Below are 19856 nucleotides of genomic sequence, written 5' to 3' on the forward strand. Positions count from 1 at the left end.
CACCAATCCCATTGTCAAGATTCCATTCTTACCACCTTACTTAAGCCTAATTACCTCCCATGGCTGCGACCTCTGATACTAGATTCCCTTTTTGGCTATCACGGGGCCAACATGTGAATTTGGAGAAGGAATACAAACATTGAGTTTGAAAGGCACACAGAGTTCCAGCCACATGCTAGCCATCATCTTGAGGTAGGCCCAGGGCCTGCCTCTGAGGGGCACCCATGCCGTCAGGAAAGCCCCATCACAGGGGTTTACAAGGATGCTAGGACACCTCTGCTTCTCTGTCGTCCTCTTTGGCCTGTTCCTACTCACCACTTATACCTCTTCTTCTGCGCAGGCCCTTTCTTTCCTCCTCCACCCTCCGCTGGATAGCTGTATGATGGTCCCATGGACAGGAAAGATGGGCACACTCTGCTGTGAAGGGTGCAGGACATTTGGGTAGTAAAGGAGGCCCTGGGGAGATCCAGGGACCCGAGGACTAAACTGACACAGCAGCCACACTGGATGTCCTCTCCCTGTCCCCTCAGCCTCTGTGTTTATTCACTGCTATGGGCACACTGCACACACTGAGCCAGCCAAGACGCATCCAAATGCTTCACAGCACGCAAGAAAGGAACTCTAAAATGGTGGGGGGAAAACGGGTTTTGTTCTTGCACAAAATTTTTTTTCCTATTGAAAGAAAATCAGTTTTATTTTGTAATATGTCTGGCTTGTTCCGTTACTGACTGAAACTTGAAGGAAAGTACCTGAGCCTTGATCTCCCTCTTCCCCATTCTCTTCCTATGCTGAGTGGCAGCCAGATCTTCCCTGAGCCGAGTCTGGGCCATTTGCTTTCTCTTTTAAATAAGGAGTGAGTCTGCTTTTAGTAATGAAACCTAGGAAGGACCCAGGATGATACACTAATCTTTTGACTTTCCTTGTTTTATCACCAAGAAAACAGCTGCAGACGGTAAAAGGCAGGAGATCATTGTTCTGGATTCTAAGAGGAGTAACGCTATCAACATTGGTCTGACAGTGCTGCCTCCTCCAAGGACAATCAAGATAGCCATTTTGAACTTCGATGAGTATGCCTTAAACAAAGAAGGGATTGAGGTAAGACGGGTTCTATGAAGAATCGTTAGCGTTGTGAAATGTGCATCACATTATTGCATTGAATATTACTTTGGAAGGTTGTAATCTTTTTTATTCAACTGAACTCTGAAATATGTTAATGATTCTTAGATGTTTATCTGGGATGGGGAGATAAGCCCCTTTGCCTGTGAAGTTCAAAGATCTTGGCTCGCTAACCAAACATTTCTTACCTCAGAATGAAAAAAGATCATCACGTCCTCCATATGAGGATGCTTAGGTCTCTTCCATGTCATGTCCATATGTCTAGGAACACTTAGGGATTGCAGTCTTTCATGTGGTGCTGAATGAAGCCCACATAAAGGACATTGTTTTAATCTAATAAAAATGTGATTTGAGGCTAGGGAGGTGGCTCCCTTACCATACACAAATCCCAGTTTAATCCCTAGCACTGCATAGTGTGGATGTGATGGCACCTGCAGGTAGCCTCCGTGCTTGGTAAGTGCAGGCAGAAGGATCAGAAAAGTACAAGGTCATCCTCAGTTGCACAGGGAGTTTGAGGCCAGCTTGGGTTCCATGAAACCCTGTGTCAAAAGGAAAAATAAACAAATAATGTTTTGTTGGATCATCTGGAGAACAGAGTAAGCCTACTGAGGTTCTCGTGCTTGCTGATATGTTCAAGATGGAGAAAGCCCAGTGGAGCATATTCACCTAACGTGCCACAATTTCTGTTTTTGCACGTGGTTATGCTCTCCTGCCTCTGTGGGATGGTGCTGGATTATAGCAGGTGAAACCTGTTATTCCCATGATGGAAAAGGGAAGGAGCTACTGGACACCCTACAGATTTGTGCCAAAGGGTGATGTAACCTGGAGACATCTGGGTGCCGATAAGGTGCCTGGAGACGCTGCTTTGTGGTATCGGGTGATCCATCCTTCTATTGGTAAGAGGCCTTCACATCTGAGGTTTATTCATGCATAGTCTTGTTTGGAAAACTTCGATGTGGATGGAACCAGTGAAGCCTAACTCCAGAGGGAGTGCAAGCCTTTGGCAGGAAGGTCCCCCGAGAGGAAGGCTTGAGCCACGGTGTTAGACTCATCTACAGTCCTGGGTAGAGGAGAGGGCTGTGAACAAACAGTACCTGCAAGGTTTGGAGCCCAGCAGGCCGTGCACACTTAGGGAAGAAGAGACGATAACAAGAAAAACTACCCACTGAAACAAGTACTTGGTTGAACATACAGTATCCTTGCCAAGCTCATGACCATCCAGGAGGTGACTTGCTTGGAAAAACAGTTCCATTAGGATGGGCCATCAGTCTCTGACTGGTATTCTTAAAAGAGGAGGGACATTTGGATACAGACAGGTGGGAGTGCCACTTGCATCAGAGAACATACAGGGAGATTCGCAGACAGGAAGTCCATGAGATGACAGAGAAGGATGTTAGAGAGACATGCTTAGAAATCAAGGGATGCCAAGAGCTGTGTTGAGTATCAGAAGAGGCAAGGAAACGTTCTCCTCTCCAGCCTCCAAAGAGAAATCATGGCCTTCCCACAACCTTGATTTTTGAACATTATGAGAGAATACATTTATGCTGTTTTAAGCCACTTGATTTGAACAGCGTTGTTACTTTGCCAGCAAGAGGACATGTAACCAATATAGCAGATGCTAGTGGTACCTACCCTCCTCCACACTGACCACAGCCTGAAATGTCTCCACACACTGCTAACCTCCTCAGGGAGTGAAAGCATTCCAGCCAAGAAGCCCTCATTGGAGCTGTTTCCGTATCCGAGGACTATGCCTGTCCCTCAGCTGTTCTCAGGCAGAGCTGCGAAGACCATGGCATAAGGCCTCTTATAGCATGGGAAATGCAGGAGCCTCTGTCCTCTCCTGTTCATGACCGCTGACCCCAGCTGCCTGAGGGGTATAGAAGGTCTACACTCATGCGCGAGGAAGGACCCAAAGCTTGTCCTGGACTCTTGCCGTTCAAGAGTTAAGATGAGACCGGGAAGAAAAAATGGTTGTCAGCTTGCAGACCTTTGCTAATAAGATTTGCAGTTAATGCCCTCCGGCCTTCAGCCAGACCGTCTGCTTCCTGGACACACGCATTATGTCACGGCATCGCAGCTTCACAGGGTGACTGGAAAGCTCTGTGTACCAAAACACAATTAGGGTGTATTAAATGACATCCTGGGCCATTGCCTAGCAACTCACGGTATGAATCTGGATTTGTCATACAAACCTGAGTAATTAGCTCCATCAAGGAAGTGGCTTTCAGATGAGTATTAAACTGTAGGAAGTTATTTTAGGGTCATCTCTAGAGAGCATCTGTATTATTTTTTTTTTCAAGTAAAACACAGAGAATGATCACAAACAGAAGCGGGAAGACATCGCTTCATTACTTTAACCTCTTTTGCTTTTCTGAGTTTTAGGGCGTAGTCCACTTAGAAGGTAGGACAATACAGTTGTCTCTCATGGCATTTAACGTATCTCACTTTGGCTGTCAGATCCAGCAGAAATTTTCTTTAACTGTTTGGGCCACAGTGTCATTCTAAGGAGTTTATATGACATAAGGCCCGTCCTTAGCTGACTTCATAGGTGCTGGGCGTAGGTGAGTCTGCTTGTGAGCTACGTAGCTGGCTCAAGGAACCAGAATGCTTTGACGATGGGACCCAGCTGTTTGCACCTGCAGATGAGTGTCCCTGTATGATGGAACTCCTGCTAGGACTAGCTGAAGGCAGCCCCAGCAGCTCTCCGGCTCTGCTTGGGAGAGCGTCAACCTAACCTCCAGCAAATCGTTTCACCTCTGCTGGGCACAATAGTCTCTTGCCCTAGTGTGCTGCCCTAGAGTGCTCACGAGAATGAAAGGAGATATCATCAGGGCTGCTTTTTAAGTTGCTTTCTGAGAGCGAGTGCAGGGATAGAACCCATTTTCTCAGAATATGCAGACTGTCAACAGACTAACCCCAGCCAAACTTTCCCGAGACCCTCATGCTCGACCCAAACCCTTGTAGTATATTCTTCATTACCATAGCAGGAATTCTGCCAAAAACAAGTGAAATCTCATTTGCAGTTAATGTAATGGCCTATCATTTAGGTCCATGATAAAGAATATGTTTGCATTGTTTTTCTTTGGATGGTACCTTCTGCTATAAAAACAAGTGTAGTTATTGTAGTAATACAGAACAATGATTCTCAGCCTGTGGGTTGTGACCCCATCAACAAACTTGCATATTCGAAAATATTTACATTATGATTCCTAACAGTATCGAAATTACAGTTATGAGGTAACAATAAAAAAATCTTTATGATTTCTGGGGGAGGGGCAGTTACCACAACATAACTGTGGTAAAGTGTTGCAGCATTAGGAAGGCTGAGAATCATTGATCTAGAAAGAAGTAAACAAACAAACATTCGGGCTATTACATTTTGGTCTTGTTAGATGTTCCTTTCCTTACAAAACCAAATGATAATTCAGAATAGCATTAAAGAAACTATGAACGTGGCATGAGTCTGACTTCAACCCTGCCTTGTGTTCATCTATATCGTCCCCGTGGAGAAAAGGACCCCCAGCTCGCCAGAGGTGACTCAGACCTTCTGATCAGCTGTCCTGTATCAGAAAAGATACAGGAAAGAGAAAATAGACTAGCAGGTATCTGGTGAGCTCAGAATCCTCCGTGGTGAAGAAATGGAGACGTGAAAAACAAAAGAAACACCATCAGTTCCTTCTTCAAAGGGACAAAGGGACAAAACTTGCAGGAACTTGTCTCCTGAAGGCTCTACAAGGTGTTGGCAAGCTTTTGTTTTGAAATTACTGCCGTGCCTAGAACAATTTAAGCATTATGAAAATTAAAGTACACTTTTTTTTTTTTACTAAATATTTTAAAAACTAGTCACGGTCCAACCATAGATGTTTTCAAACAGTGTTGTCTGTTTGAATTGTTTGGATAAGTGTTTTTTAAACACTATATTTGTGGTCAGTGTGACCTAGAGAATTTTGGCTAAATCTCTCCTTATACTCAAATTCTGCACACATAGCCTCATCCTGGAGCCGCAGTGAGGGACAACTTGGCAGGAGATGTGCCTGAGTGTTTGCCAGGTGTCATCTCCTGCAGCCTCACTCTGCAGTTTAGAATATAGCTTCAGAATAGCTGTGCTTCTGATGCGCTGAGGCCAGTCCTCCCTGCCTGTTACGACGCATCAAGCTCAGGGTTGCTTCTGCTCAGATATACCCAGATGCATTGTGTTAGCATGTGCATATTTAATAGCAGCAGTTAATTTTATAGTTGTGATTTAAAAAATTTTTGGAGTCGATATAGTATAAAGTTTATGTATCTGGATTCCTGCAATCTGGATTGAAACCCTCCCATCTCCCATGCTGCGCTTCTGTAGTCCCAGCCCCTGGCAGGCAGAGATACTTTTTCCATCACTGTGGTTTTGTCTTTTGGAGAATGCCGTATGGACTCTCACCGTGTAGAACCTGAAGAGATCGCCTTCTTTCACTCAGCATGACAGACAGCCTTGAGAGTCATCAAAGTATCATAGGCTCAAGAGCATCTTGATGTTACCACAGATGACTATTCTCTTTGTGGATGTACCTATTGAATTGTTTACCTGTTTACCCACTAAAAATAATTTGCTTGACCCAGCCTTGGGCTGTTATGAATAAAGCAATTGCCAATATTTTGATAGTTTCCTGTGACTATCAGTTTTCATAGTTCTGGAGTACATGCCCAGGAACAGAATGGCAAGGTCATAGGGTCCTCTATGTTGACAAAATAAAGCTTATGTTTTCATTCTTTTTACAGTGAAAAAATTTAACTAGGATACAGTTTATCAACTCCTTATTGTGGATTATTTTTGTCTTCCATGGGTCACAAAGATTTTTTTCCTGTTTCTTTCCAAAAATTTTTATGGTATTACATTTTCCTTTTAAATCCATGACCCATGTTGAGTTTTCTTATATATATATATATATGAGAATTAAGCTGAGGTTCATTTTTCTCAAATATGGAATCTAGTTGTTTCCACAGCACTCATTGGAAATTCTGTCCTCTCTCTCTTGAATAGTCTTCCACTTTGTCAGCATTAACAGACCGTATTTGTGCCCCGTGTCTGTGCTGTTTTGCCCGTTGATACAAGTATTTGTCCTAATTACTATGATTCTGTATTTCTTCGAGTTGGGCAGAGTGATACTTTTGAGGCCACTTTTCACAGTTCACCATAGTTGTTCCATTTCTTCTTCCTTACTACATAGCGTCTAGAACCAGCTTGTCTGTTTCTATACAAAGTCATGTTGGTCTTTTGGTTGGAACTGAGTTAAACCTATAGATTTGTCTGGGGAGACAGCATCCTGACTGTAAATCTCAGCTCATATAGAGTATCCTACTCTAATGACTTAGATCTTCTCTGGTTGTTTTCATTAGCAGCTTAATATTTCCAACATGTAGAGTTTATAAATTATTTATTAGATTTGTCACTTGTATATTTCATCATAAACAGCACTTTAAAATTTACTCAGTACTATGTAACAATAAAGTAGGTTTTGTGTCATGGAACATTGTTAAACTCACTTCTGTGTTTTAGAAACATTTTTGTAGATGCTTATAATTCTTTACCTAGAGTATCATAGCCTCTGTGAGTATGGATAATTTTACCTCCCCCCCATCTGTATGTTTCTCATGTGTATTTGTGGAGGGGAAGAAAGGGTTTCCAAATAGTGTTAAAATAGGAATAATGAGGATGGATAAGAATTTTTCTGTTTTTTAAAAATGTGATAAATTATGCATTTGAACCCATAAAAATCAAATCAGATTCTAACATCCTTTGTCCTCTTGGTATTCCGCAATTGGCTTTTATCTAAAGCAAATAGAAGTAGAAAGATAATACTATTAGTCACCTGGAAACGGGAAACAGACAAGATAGCCTGACAAAATTGGGAGCATGGGGGTGGGGGGAGTGGGGCTGTGGAAGGGGAAGACGAGGGGAGGGGAGAGGAGAACTTGAGGGAACAGAATAGTCAAGATGGTGAAAGACAGAGATGAGAGCAAGGAAAGAGATATTTTGATCAAGGGAGCCATTAAGGGGATAGCAAGAAACCTGGTACTAAAAAAATTTCCAGAAATCCACAAGGATAACCCCAGCTAAGACCCTAAGCAATAGAGGAGAGGGGACCCGAACTGGTGAATATCTTAATATAATACCATAGAACCTTCATCCAGCAACTGATGGAAACAGGCAGAGAACCACATCGTAGCACTGCACTGAGCTCCCAATGTCCAGTTGAAGAGTAGGAGGATGAGAATATGAGCAAAGAGGTCAAGATCCTGAAGGGGACTCCCACGGAAACAGTCTGCCTGAGTTAATGGGAGCTCACCAACTCCAGTCAGACAGGGAAGAAGACAGCATAAGTCCAAACTAGTTCCTCTGAATGTGGCTAACAGTTGTATGACTGCAGGGCCACTGGCAGTGGCACCTGGATTTATCCCTACTGCATGTACTGGACTTTTGAGAACCCATTCTCTTTGGATGGATACCTTGCTCAGCCTAGATACAGTAGGGAGTGCACTGGACCTTCCCCAAAGCAATGTGCCTTACCCACTCTGAGGAGTGGATGGGGGTTGGGTAGGGGGGGCTAGGTGGAGAGAAAGGGAGGAGGGAAGGGGGAAGGGAGTGGGAGCTGGGATTGGTATATAAAATGAAAAAAGATTGTTTTCTTTTTTAAAATAAATAATATATAAATTTAAATATAACAAAATACTGTTAGATAATACTGTTTTCATCATTGAGCAGTTATTTGTGAGTGTTTCATTTTTGTAATCTATTAAAATAATAGTTCATGAGTTGTGCAACAAAGCACACATTCTTGACACATGTTGCTGTATTTCCTCAGGAGAAAAAAGCTGTTCTCCAATAGTCTGTCTTTTTTTTTTTTCTCATTTATCATTCCCTGCTCTTGCCTAGATGCCCTTTATGCCCTAGAAGGCCTGCAGCAGAATACGTAAAGTTTACAGATTATCATATTATAACACCTGCCTACTAATAAAAACAGAATGCTTTTAGCTATCTGCTTGGAAAATTGTAACAGAAATTTGAAAACATTGCAGGAGCAGAGCCCATTACTAACAAAGAATCATTACATCTCCGCGTCTTTCTAGAAAATTCTGACCATGATTCCAACTGAAGAAGAGAAGCAGAAAATCCAGGAAGCTCAGCTGGCCAACCCTGACGTTCCCCTGGGTAGCGCCGAGCAGTTCCTCCTCACACTCTCCTCCATCAGCGAGCTTTCAGCTCGGCTCCACCTCTGGGCATTCAAAATGGACTATGAGACCACAGAAAAGGTAGGCAGGCCACAGGAGCATCCCCAGTTCAGTGTGGAGGGCAGGGCTTTTCACAGTTGGTGGATATTAAACTGGGCAAGACTCATTCTTGACACAGCATTTGGAGGGGAGCTGATGGTGCATCATAGCTCACGGTGGGGGGTGTGAATTGCATCTGTAGTAGGTGATGCGTGCCTTCTTGACGCAGCTTCAGACGCTGATTGTAGGCGGCAAGTAAATGATGTTTAGCAATCAAAAGTTACAAGACTGTATTTTCACTGTAGAAAATAGAGAAAAGCAGAATGTGGGAAAAACACTATTATCCTTCCACCTGATGACAATAACCTAAACTGGCACAGGCCATGGCAGTTGGCACCTTCACAGGTACTTTTGAGAGAATATTAGTAACTACTTTTCCCATTGTTGTGACCAAATGTCTGGCAGAAATGACTGCCGTTCAGGACTGTCCATATCTTGGATGTCTTATTGCTGTAGACCACACAAACCTGGAAAAGAAAAAAGGAAACGAAGATGTGTATTCTTTCTCATCTCCTGCTTTCTTTTTATCTGAAAGGAAGTGGCTGAACCACTTTTGGACCTGAAGGAAGGAATAGACCAGCTGGAGAACAACAAGACTCTGGGCTTCATCCTGTCCACACTCCTGGCCATTGGGAACTTTCTAAATGGAACCAATGTAAGATTTCCCAGTCCCTTACTCTCTGGCCTCCTTTGTCACGGTCTCTGCTGTCATTTACCAATGGATCTGTCCCTTCCATTCCCTGAAGGACAGTGGAACAAGCTGCTTTTATGTCTTTTTGCTTAAAAATCAAAGCTTTCTGTCCTCAAAATATCAGGGCCCATTCATTTGGATAGGAACTCTTTTGTAAGAAAGCTTGAAAGATAAGTACATGGCCCTTACAGGGTATGACTGCTCTAAAAAATTAACATTAGGGCATTTTTGTTTAGAAAGATTCTTTTTGTCTCTACACTTACCACTCAAATATTTAAACTTATACACATTCCGATATTCTTTTAAAGACTGATTTTATTTCTAATTGAGTATGTGCATATACCTGAGCGCATATGCTCATGGAAGCTAGAGGTTTCGGATGCCTCGGAGCTAGCGTTATCAGTAAAGCTGCGAACCCTCCCATGTAGGTGCTTTGATCCAACCAGTCCTCTGCAACAGCGGTATGCTCTCTTTAACCTCTATAAGCCTTTTCTTCAGGTCTGATATTCTTTTTTTTAAAGCAAATGTATTGGTTGCTGCTGTTGGCCTGAGTCTGATCAGAAAGCAGACATTCAGTAATGGTCAGAGGAGAGAGAAACTGTTGGTATGCAGGTGTCAGCGACCTGTCAAAGCCCTGGGAGGTGGCTCGGGAATGTGGTGGGTGTGGCTGTTGCAGTTTGAGCAGCAGAGGAAGGATTGTGTGTCTTGGAGAAACTAAACTGTAGGACATCGATTCTAATCACCTGCCCTGTTGAAAGAGCCCATGTAATACTTATTTTTCTCATGTCTTTATTCAATGTCACCAAACAGGCCAAAGCATTTGAGTTAAGCTACCTCGAGAAGGTTCCAGAGGTCAAAGATACGGTGCACAAGCAGTCACTTCTCCATCACGTGTGCACCATGGTGGTGGAAAACTTTCCAGACAGCTCGGATCTGTACTCAGAGATCGGGGCCATTACCAGGTCAGCCAAGGTACGTCCCTGGCCTTGGAGGCGCTGGCCTCGTGGGCCTCACTGTTGGGTCTTCTGCGTCATCTCAGAGGCATACGGCCTCTGTTCGCAAGCCATTTGGTGCAGCCTGTACTGCCTGCTCTGGAGTTCACAATTATGATTCATTTCATGCCATTTCTAATGAACTTTTAAGATCTTTTTCCTATCTCTGGTTCTTGGTCGGATTCTTTCCTACTGAGGTATGTGGGGCAAGCTTGCCATGCAAGCCTCGCTCCAGTGTCCACTGGCGAGAGAGAGTGCTAGTTTCCAGACTATTCTCTCCAATGTTGCAAATATTCAGCCTGCTTTAGGTAAGCATATCAGAGGCAGATATATCAAAAAGATGCCATCTGGCTCCTCCTGAGATGCCACAGTACCCAGGATGAGACCTGGAGCCAGAAACCCAAGTATGCCTGGCCCCAATGCTCAGAGATTGGCCGTTCCAATGATCTTACACACAGGGAACATTTTTACAGGGCTATAAACAGTATATGGTTTTGGACCCTCAGCTGCAGGCTCTTAAAGTGCAGACTTAATATCTTTGTGAGCACATGGCTGGTTAGGGAAGAGACCATTGTAGTATGTGGTCACTTAGCTGCAAGATAGGGGACCATTGAGGCAGAACAATACCCAGGGGAACCCCAAACACAACAGAGTTGTGAAGGCTATAGAAGCGCTGGAAGCCAGGCCACTGTGGAGGAAACTTCTGGAAATATAGTAGGCTTGGACATGTGAGTGGAAAGTATTAGGATCCACTGCACTTGAGGATGAGGTGGGACTGGAGAGTAGCGTGGCCAAGAGGTAGAGTCAGGGTTACAGAGGTCTCCTTGAAGGAGCACCCTTCTCTGTCATCACCCAGTGGATTGGCACGTGACCTAGTAACGACAGCTTCCTTCACCTGCCATGGGAATTACAGCCTGGCAGTTACCAGGTACACCCAGCAGGAGCCCTCAGTTGGATTCACAGTGTCCCTGTCTTGAGACAAAAAGAGGCCCAGGCAGTGGTTTTCTAGTCCTGACAGAGCTCACAGAAGGCTTCTCAGAATGGAGTCCTTGAATGGGGATGCATGCCACACTGTTCTGTAGTGGGCACTAGGCCGTGGTCTTTACACATATGGTATGCCCTAAGCAATGCAGAAAACCCTCAGATAGCCCTGTAGCCACTACTGTCCCTCCTCCACAAGTCATTCCTCAGAAGGCTTTGATAGCAATTCAAGAGCAAAACCAGTTCGCCTGGAGCCCCTTCCTCTTGGCCTTGTTTCAGAGCCTCCTAAAACACCTGGGTTCTATTTGGTTCTGCGCAGGGTCTTCCCCAGCTGGAGCTGGTTAGCAACCAAAATGACCCTGACACAGAATTACTGATACCGGACCAGATCTGTGGCTGTCCTGGGCCCGCATCAGTACCAGCCCTTTCCCAATGCCCACTAGACATTTTGTTGTCATTTAAATAGTAGCTGCATAATTTACCCTTGCCTACATACTGGCCACACCGGCCCAAACTGCCCACAATAGTTACACTAGATGATGGCTGTTCAAGATCCATGTGTTCCAACAGAAGACCATGTGGCTATCTGCTACCCTTTCCCAGACTTGGATCTTACTCCTAGTCTTTCTCCCATGGCAGATCCTCCTTCAGTCTGCCTTTGTTAACTTGATTCTGTACCAGGCTTTTTCTTTTGGGCCATCAACCAGCTCCCAATCATGACATGGAGACTTATTAGTTTTGAATGCTCGACCTAAGCTTAGCTCGTTTCTGGCTAGTTCTTTTAACTTACATTACCTGTTTCTCTTTATCTACCATTTGTCTTGGGTCTTTTTACTTTTCTTCCTTCTGTATATCTTACTTTGATGTAGGAAGGTCTTCTGTCTATCTGTTGTTTCATTGGTTAATTAATAAAGAAAACTGCTTGGCCTGATAGGTCAGAACATAGGTAGGCGGGGAAGACAGAACAGAATGCGGGGAGGAAGAAGGCAGTGAGGCAGACGCCATAGCTCTCCTCTCTGAGATGGACACAGATTAGAATCTTCCAGGTAAGCCACCACCTCGTGGTGCTACACAGATTACTAAATATGGGTTAAAGCAAGATGTGAGAATTAGCCAATACTTTCAGTGCTTCTCATGTCTGACTGACTGGCTGCTGCATGGCTTCTGGCCCCAGGTGTCTCCCTTCTTCTCTCTTCCTCCTCCTCTTGTTCTTCTTTTTGAGTCTAGATTTCTCCTATTTATTCTCTCTCCCTTCCAGCCCCATCTATCCTCTGTCTGCCTAGCTATTGGCCACTCAGCTTTTTATTAGACCAATCAGGTGCCTTAGGCAGGCAAGGTGAAACAGATACAGCACATCTTTACATAATTAGGCAAATGCAGAATAAACAAATGTAACACACCTTTACACAGTTAAATATTCTGCAGCATAAACAAATGTAACACATCTTTGCCCAGTTAAAATAGAATTAATATTAAGATAGTATTCCACAACATGTCCCTTCCCTTGTCTTCTGTGGGTGGGGCTGGAAGTACATTCCTGCCAATCCTGTCTGGGTCTTCCCTTCTAGCCCTACTGCTCTCCTTGTCTTGACCATCAAGGTCATCTCCTTGATCTGCTCTTTCAGACGTCTGTCTGTCTCACCTTCACCCCCTCCCACTGCTGCTCACTACTTGTCTACCTCAGCCCCTACATACAGCCCATTCCCACTTGCTTGTCTAGTTCTTTTCCTGTCCCTTTCAGTGTCCTGCCCACGCCTCATCCCATTCTACCAAACCTGGTGCTCAAGTGTATTTTTTCTGGACTAACTAACCCTCTGCATTACCTTATAAAGCCTCAGATGGGGCTTATTGTTCTTCTGAACTCTTTGCACTTCCCAGAATACTTGTTCATGCTCTGTCGCAAGTGTGTGTGCGCGTGTGTAGCTTGCATTAACTCTCAAGCCGCTCTACCTCCACACACACAGTGCTGAAGGAGCTGTAGACCCCTCACATAGCTTAGTCTATGGGATGAAGTTACTTGATGACATGAATTCATTTGCATCCTGCACTTGTCTCTGTGTACTTATGGGGATCCCTCTGCATTTAATACCTGGTACAGGGAGTGTTGTACACTAGGTATTCCATGAGTGTTGAATAAATTTATTAATAATGGGTGAAACCAATCATTTTTTCATATAAATTGTGAATTGTGGTGAAGAGAAGTCAGTTATCCATTGCTGGCTGAGCACAGCAGAGCCATCTGTGACTTGGAGAAGTTCCCTTAGTCTTTAGTAAAATATTAGCCCTGGAGAACAAGAGGACCCTGAAAGGGTTTATGAGACATCTACTCAGCTCATCGTGTACTAGGTTCCTTCATTTCACGTTTGGATTTACAGTTCCCAAAGATTCTCAGGACACTTCTTCCCAAACAAGGCAAGAAAAGGTGACTCCTATATTGGGTTCACTTGGAGAACAGTTTTATCACTAAATAAATTGATGTGGAGATAATGAAAAATACACATGTGAATCATTTTTTTAGGTAATAAATATGTTTGTATTTCAACATGTAAGTTCAATTTTATTCTTGTTCCCTCCCGGGGGCTTTGGGCTCCCGGCTCCGGCTGGTGTCCAGTTGTTTCATGCATTTGCCCTGTTCTCTCTCCCCCTGATTTTCAGGTTGACTTTGATCAACTTCAGGATAATTTATGTCAGATGGAGAGAAGATGCAAGGCTTCATGGGATCACCTCAAGGCAATTGCAAAACATGAAATGAAACCAGTTTTAAAGCAGCGGATGTCAGAGTTCCTAAAAGACTGTGCAGAGCGAATTATAATTTTAAAGATCGTTCACCGGAGGATAATTAACAGGTGTGTGTGCAGAAGAACCTACAGAAAACTGAAAATAACTTATACCCAAAGATCAGAAAGTTAAATTTATAAAAATGTTACTGTGTATTCTAGGTATATAGAAGGTACTCCTAAGATACTGAAGTCTTGATATCTATGTGTGCAAAACAGTACCACTGAATCCTAATTAGAAGGAATGTTGGGTATATGTGAGCAAAAAAAATCCCCCTTGACCCAGGAGATGCTTTTGCAAGATCTCTGGCTACTTTTCTGCAGCTGTTGGAGTCATGCCACCTACAAAGAGCCTACTCCTCTGTGAGGCTGCTCCCCTTCTCAGAAAAGTTCTTTCTTGTTTCTGACCAACACTCAGCTCCTGAAGACCCTCTAGTAGTGTGCTCTCCAGCTACTCTCCAGCATGTATACATGAGTGAGGTCTGGACCCTACCCCAGGGCCTCTCCTCTGCACCAGCCTTCCTCAGAGTCTCAGCATCCAGGAGGACCAGGATCCTGGAGTTATACTTGATTTCCAAGGAGGCTGGTGCATGTCTGTCGGGTCTAGTATGGCTTGGTACCTATCTATGCCACTTCCTTTTAAATCAGGCACAGAGTTCTGGTCTGCCAACCTTCCATACAAGGACGGGTCACTCTTTAATGAGCCATCACCTTGTTTTGATCTTCATCACAACATATAGATATAGGAACATCTGAATCCCTCTCTTTTTTTCTTTATTCAATATTTCCTTCTAGTATTCTTTTTTTTTTTTTTTTTGGTTTTTCGAGACAGGGTTTCCCTGTAGTTTCTAGAGTCTGTCCTGGATCTAGCTCTTGTAGACCAGGCTGGCCTTGAATTCAGAGATCCACCTGCCTCTGCCTCCCGAGTGCTGGGTTTAAAGGCGTGCGCCACCACTGCCCAGCTCCTTCTAGTATTCTTAAGACCATATAGGACTTTCTAAACCTGAAGCTCTTATCTCCCCATAGCCTACCCCTTCTTGTGTCATTTTCTGCTTTGATGAACATACTTTCTCAGGCCTTGTGTGATATAAGTGCATAGTGTTGGTGTGTGTCCATATGTGCATATATGTTCACATGGAAGTCAGAGGTCAACATCAGGTGTCTTCCTCAGTTATTTTCCCAAGTCTCTCACTGAACCTAGGGCTCACTGAATGAACTTGATGAGCTGACCAGGAAGCCTAGAGATTCTCCTGTGTCTATTGCCCCAATGCTGGCAGTACAACCTGCACTTCCATGTCCAGCATTTTGTGTGAGTTCCAGGACTCTGAACTTACCTAAGGTTGCACAGAAAGTTCTTTATCTGCTGAGTGATCCCCCCACCAGCCCCTCTTTCTTGGCCTTGATGGTAACTTGTGAGGAAAAGTGGGGGAAAGAGATGTAAAGTACTGGGCAGGATAGCAATTTTGGGAAAAAAGTATTATTTTTAGGTTGGTGTCTAGCCATTAATGAGGACTTTTGGGATTAAGCTGCTTAGCTATAAACTCCCTAGTACACTTCATCTAATCACATCTACATTTCAATTACCTTATATTGCTTTTGTGTAAGAGAATTTTATAAGATATTTTATCAAGTTTCTCACTCAAATTATACTATGCTTTTGAAATGGTTATAAAAGGAGAAGCAGAGGATACAGGCTGGTTTGACCATTTATTCTTTTTATTATGCAAGTGATTACCAACTTTAAAAAATATGAAAATAAACAATTTCTATTTGGAGTCTTATAAAACTAGAGCAAAACATGAAGATCTTGCTAAGCTGTTGTGCCTGCTTATATTAACCATTTTATCCAAGATAGATTAAAAACTTGTTTAAAAAAGCCACTCCTGGGGGCTGGAGAGATGGCTCAGTGGTTAAGAGCATTGCCTGCCCTTCCAAAGGTCCTGAGTTCAGTTCCCGGCAACCAAATGGTGGCTCACAACCATCTGTAATGAGGTCTGGTGCCCTCTTCTGGCCTGCAGACATACACACAGACAGAATATTGTATACATAATAAGTAAATAAATATTTTTAAAAAAGAAATCTCAGAGTTGAAAAAAAAGCCATTCCTTACCATGTGTTTGCTCAAATTGATCCTTTCAAGCTGGTCATGTGGGCGTTGGTTGCTCCTGATGGACCCACGTTCATAGATCTTCACTGTTGGCCATCCCACTGGGGATGACCAGGATGGATTAGAAATGTATCATAGCTGTGGTTGGTACTGAAGATTTCATGACTGACAGGGGGTACAAGGTAGTGTGCAGCATAAACATCCACCCTTTAGAACTCTGGGTTCAAATGAAGTCTTGCAGGAGCCTGGATTATAGGATGAATTAGAGCAGAAATTTATTGCTAGACTGGGTGGACTAGAACTGAGTCCTACTGCCTTGCTTCACTTCCTTAAACACTGCCCAGAAGCATAGCCCAGACCCACTAGGGTCATCCTTCACCCACGTACTGGGAAGTAGACCAAAAAAGAACTTTAAATTAGGGCCTTCTACCTTGTAATCAATACCTACATAAAAAGTTTCAGATGAGAAAGTTGTATATGATTTCACAACTGTTGCTCCAGGCAATACTTTGCTTTCAAGCAATTCTTGGCTTTCAAAACCTCTGACGTTCCCAGAAAATCCTGTTTGGGTTGCTGGCACCCACACATTTGCCTTTCGTTTTATCCTCCTGCCCTAACAGCTTGACTGGCTCCATGGATCATGTGCAAACTCACCCGTTCTTATGGATTTGCCAGTTAGCAGTGACTGTGAAAGACACGTGAGAGAAAGCAGGTGTCACCATGTTCATCTTAATAATTTTTAATTTATAAACATAGTGACTGAAGTAATTTTTTTGTTCAACTAATTTGGCATAGCCTAGTTAAATTAAGATTACATATATAATATTACAAGAAAAACATTTCAATATTCTGTGAAAGATTAGTAGGCATCTCTTTTGAACCCGTTTTTGAAGTACATTATCTGTACACATTCACAGTTACTCCAAGAACCATTTAGGGGATTTCAAAACTCTTCTCAGTTCTTACATAATCTAGAAATTGTGCCTGTTTCCTTAAGACACAACTTCATCATTTTTCTGGAAGGCTTGACAGAGCCATGTACAAATGTAAAAGCAAATGAAGTAATCTGAACTCTTACCTCCTAGACTTACCATTCAGAGGAGAGAGTGAAACGGCCTTGACTTTCGTTTCTGTTTTTACTTGAGAGGACTCTTGACTTCAGAGGCCCAGGAATGAACAGTGCTCTCCCACTGGGCACAATGATTTCTTATAGAAAACTTTTACACCAGTAATTTTGGTTCCTCAAAAGTAAAGTCACTGCCATCGCTGTGGTTGTTTTTGCCTGCAGGTTTCACTCCTTTTTGCTCTTTATGGGCCATCCCCCCTATGCAATTCGAGAGGTGAACATCAACAAGTTCTGCAGGATCATCAGCGAATTCGCACTAGAGTATCGCACGACCAGGGAAAGGGTTCTGCAGCAGAAACAGAAGCGGGCCAATCACAGAGAGAGAAATAAGACCAGAGGGAAGATGATCACCGACGTAAGTTTCCTGAGCTCACTTGCTTCGTGTCCTGGCTTTTGAAACCGAGATAAATCCTAAGGAGGTCCACGATTTGGGGGTGTGTGCTATTTTCTTCTTCCTGATCGTGGACAAAGGTTCCCTCTTTACAAAGTGTTCTCACACTGCCCTTCTACGGTGTCTGTGGAAATCTGCTGTGTAGCACAGGAGTGCCAGGACACTGTGCCTGCAGGAGGATGTGTGTCGTAGCCCTGTTGGTGTGATTTGAAATGATGACAGCGGACATTTGATGAAGTGGTGGGGGCATGTATCAGATGATGCCAGGAGCATAGGAAGGTAGGTGTATTTGATGTTAATTCAGGAATTTCACTCTTGTAACAATATCAGGCACTTGAACCACTCAGTTCGGGAACTGACACACTGATGTTACCGCTCTGAGATATAATATTGTGGTCACATAATTTGAGTCACACAATGTTAGGGTTGGAAGATATCCCAGAGGACATTAAGTCCAGTGGAAGTTTCTCCATGGCTTTTGGGGTTGTCCTTGACACTTTTCTCTCCTATTGCTGGTTCTTTATTCCCCACCTCAAGCCTGAGCCTACCTATGACTCAGGCGAATATCCCATGGCCCGGGAAAGGATTTGAAGTAGAAACAGAAACAGACTAGCTACAGATGCTGTATGGTGTGACGGAAAGGATTCAGGAAGGTGCTGTAGACTGACGGAGGTGCCCCGGGCATGGTCCCTTTCTGATGTGCCTCTGTGAAACTTGCAGGTAGGATTAATGTCTCATACATTGTTACTAGTAAGCTGGAAGTTTCATTTGAGAAAAAAAAATTTCTTGGAATTCTCCTTTTCAGTGAATCCTCCTTTCTTTCTTCACTGTTTATTCGTATTTGAATAGGCTCGGAGGGAACAGGGACTTGGAACTGTTAGATCAGATTTGGAACCTATTGAAGATCTCAATGTGATTTTTTTTTCCCATTGTTTATATTCATGCCCATGAACTTTTCCCACCTGTGCAAGTACTTGACATCCATGGGATGAAAGAAAGAAGTAAAGGGTTAAGTCATCAGGACCGCCATCACTCTGGGGCCTTAAGCCTCAGTGGGACTCAAGTCTTTGCAGAAGAAAGAAATCAATTAAGCCCTTTTTTAGGCTGCCATCTGTGGCCAGGGGAGTATTCATGGTGCAGGCAAAACCGGGAATGTGGTTACTGCTAAGAGTAAGCATGCCTGAGGCCTCCCATTTCCTGTGGCTGTCCAGATGCACTGACTACAAGACACTTTGCACTTAAAAGGCAATTCTAGGGAGAGCCAAAGACTACCAGTCCCTGTATTCCCCACCTCTTCTCAGACCTCCTCCCACAGACTTTCCGGGCCCTACTGGTAGAGGACCACTCTCCCCCAGAGGGAGCCTGTTCTGCAGCTCTTCACAGCTCTGACCGCTAGTATCATCAGCCAGGCTTTTCTGTCTCCTAAAGTCTGGTTCTCTTGGAGCCTTCTGGGGTATTCAGAAAGCAGATTGGACCCACTTGGACAAACTATGACCTACATTTCATTCCAATGTGTTATTTTTAAAAGTCGTAAAAAAGGAATCATTTATTTTTGTGGAAATTAGACATATTGTAAGGCAAACAACACAAGCCCAATATGCTTATAGTTAGGGAAACACATTAAAATTTCCTGCCAAATTCCTGTGAATTTTTTTTTTTTTTTTTTTTTTTTTTTGCAGAGACTACTAAGTTTTAAATTTGTCCTTCCTTGAGAACATTCGGCTCTCAGAGAGGTAGAAGTGTCTCGAGTGTGATTCCAAACTATTTAAATTTCTATTAAAATCTGGACAGTACAGATTCCTTTAAAGTTAACTTTCAACCTAATCCCTATTAGTAGAGGTCGTTTGTATTTGCGTGGAAAGCCTGCCACCTTCTGGAATATTAGAATATTGTTACTAAAGCCAAATAGTCTGATTAGCATGCTCTGAGAATGAACTGTATGCCTGGACTGACAACGAGAGGCAAGGTCACCCCACAGGGATGGCATAACCTGATTAGAAAATGACACACACACAGATGAAACCGCATCGTGGAGCCCTGAGCATTTCAGAGAATTCTGTAGTCAGTCAGTTTTAATGTAGTTAACAAATAGGGTGGTGCGGTGGCAGCTTCAAGTGAGAAGCCTGAAGGGGCTCTGGAGACTGATTTCCCTGGTCTGCGAGGCTGAACTTCCTCCACCTTTCTGCCTCCTGAGCCTGCACTGCTCCCCTATCCCACAACCCATGGGGGTTTTCTATGAATGGCTCAGTGTGGACTTTATTCTTCATTTTTCTGTCCAAACCTGGTTCTACATCAGTGGTGACCATTGGAGGGGCACCCTGAAGTTGTCCAGGCAGGGAAGCGAACCGCAAAGGAAGAGAATGAAAG

The 19856-nt window shown here is 43.5% G+C and overlaps 1 protein-coding gene across 5 annotated transcripts in view; it reads left to right on the plus strand.

The window, feature by feature from the left end:
- Positions 1-19856, plus strand: part of Fhod3 (formin homology 2 domain containing 3) — a 412222-nt gene that overhangs the window by 379030 nt on the left and 13336 nt on the right. For all 5 annotated transcript variants that reach the window (XM_038330720.1, XM_038330721.1, XM_038330722.1 and 2 more), the window contains 6 exons: positions 937-1095; positions 8224-8406; positions 8960-9079; positions 9926-10087; positions 13744-13934; positions 17261-17453. In XM_038330720.1, coding sequence (XP_038186648.1) covers positions 937-1095; positions 8224-8406; positions 8960-9079; positions 9926-10087; positions 13744-13934; positions 17261-17453 — 1008 coding nt within the window. The remainder of the gene's footprint in view (positions 1-936; positions 1096-8223; positions 8407-8959; positions 9080-9925; positions 10088-13743; positions 13935-17260; positions 17454-19856) is intronic.

This window comes from Arvicola amphibius, chromosome 5, assembly GCF_903992535.2.
Source record: "Arvicola amphibius chromosome 5, mArvAmp1.2, whole genome shotgun sequence".
NCBI lineage: Eukaryota > Metazoa > Chordata > Mammalia > Rodentia > Cricetidae > Arvicola > Arvicola amphibius.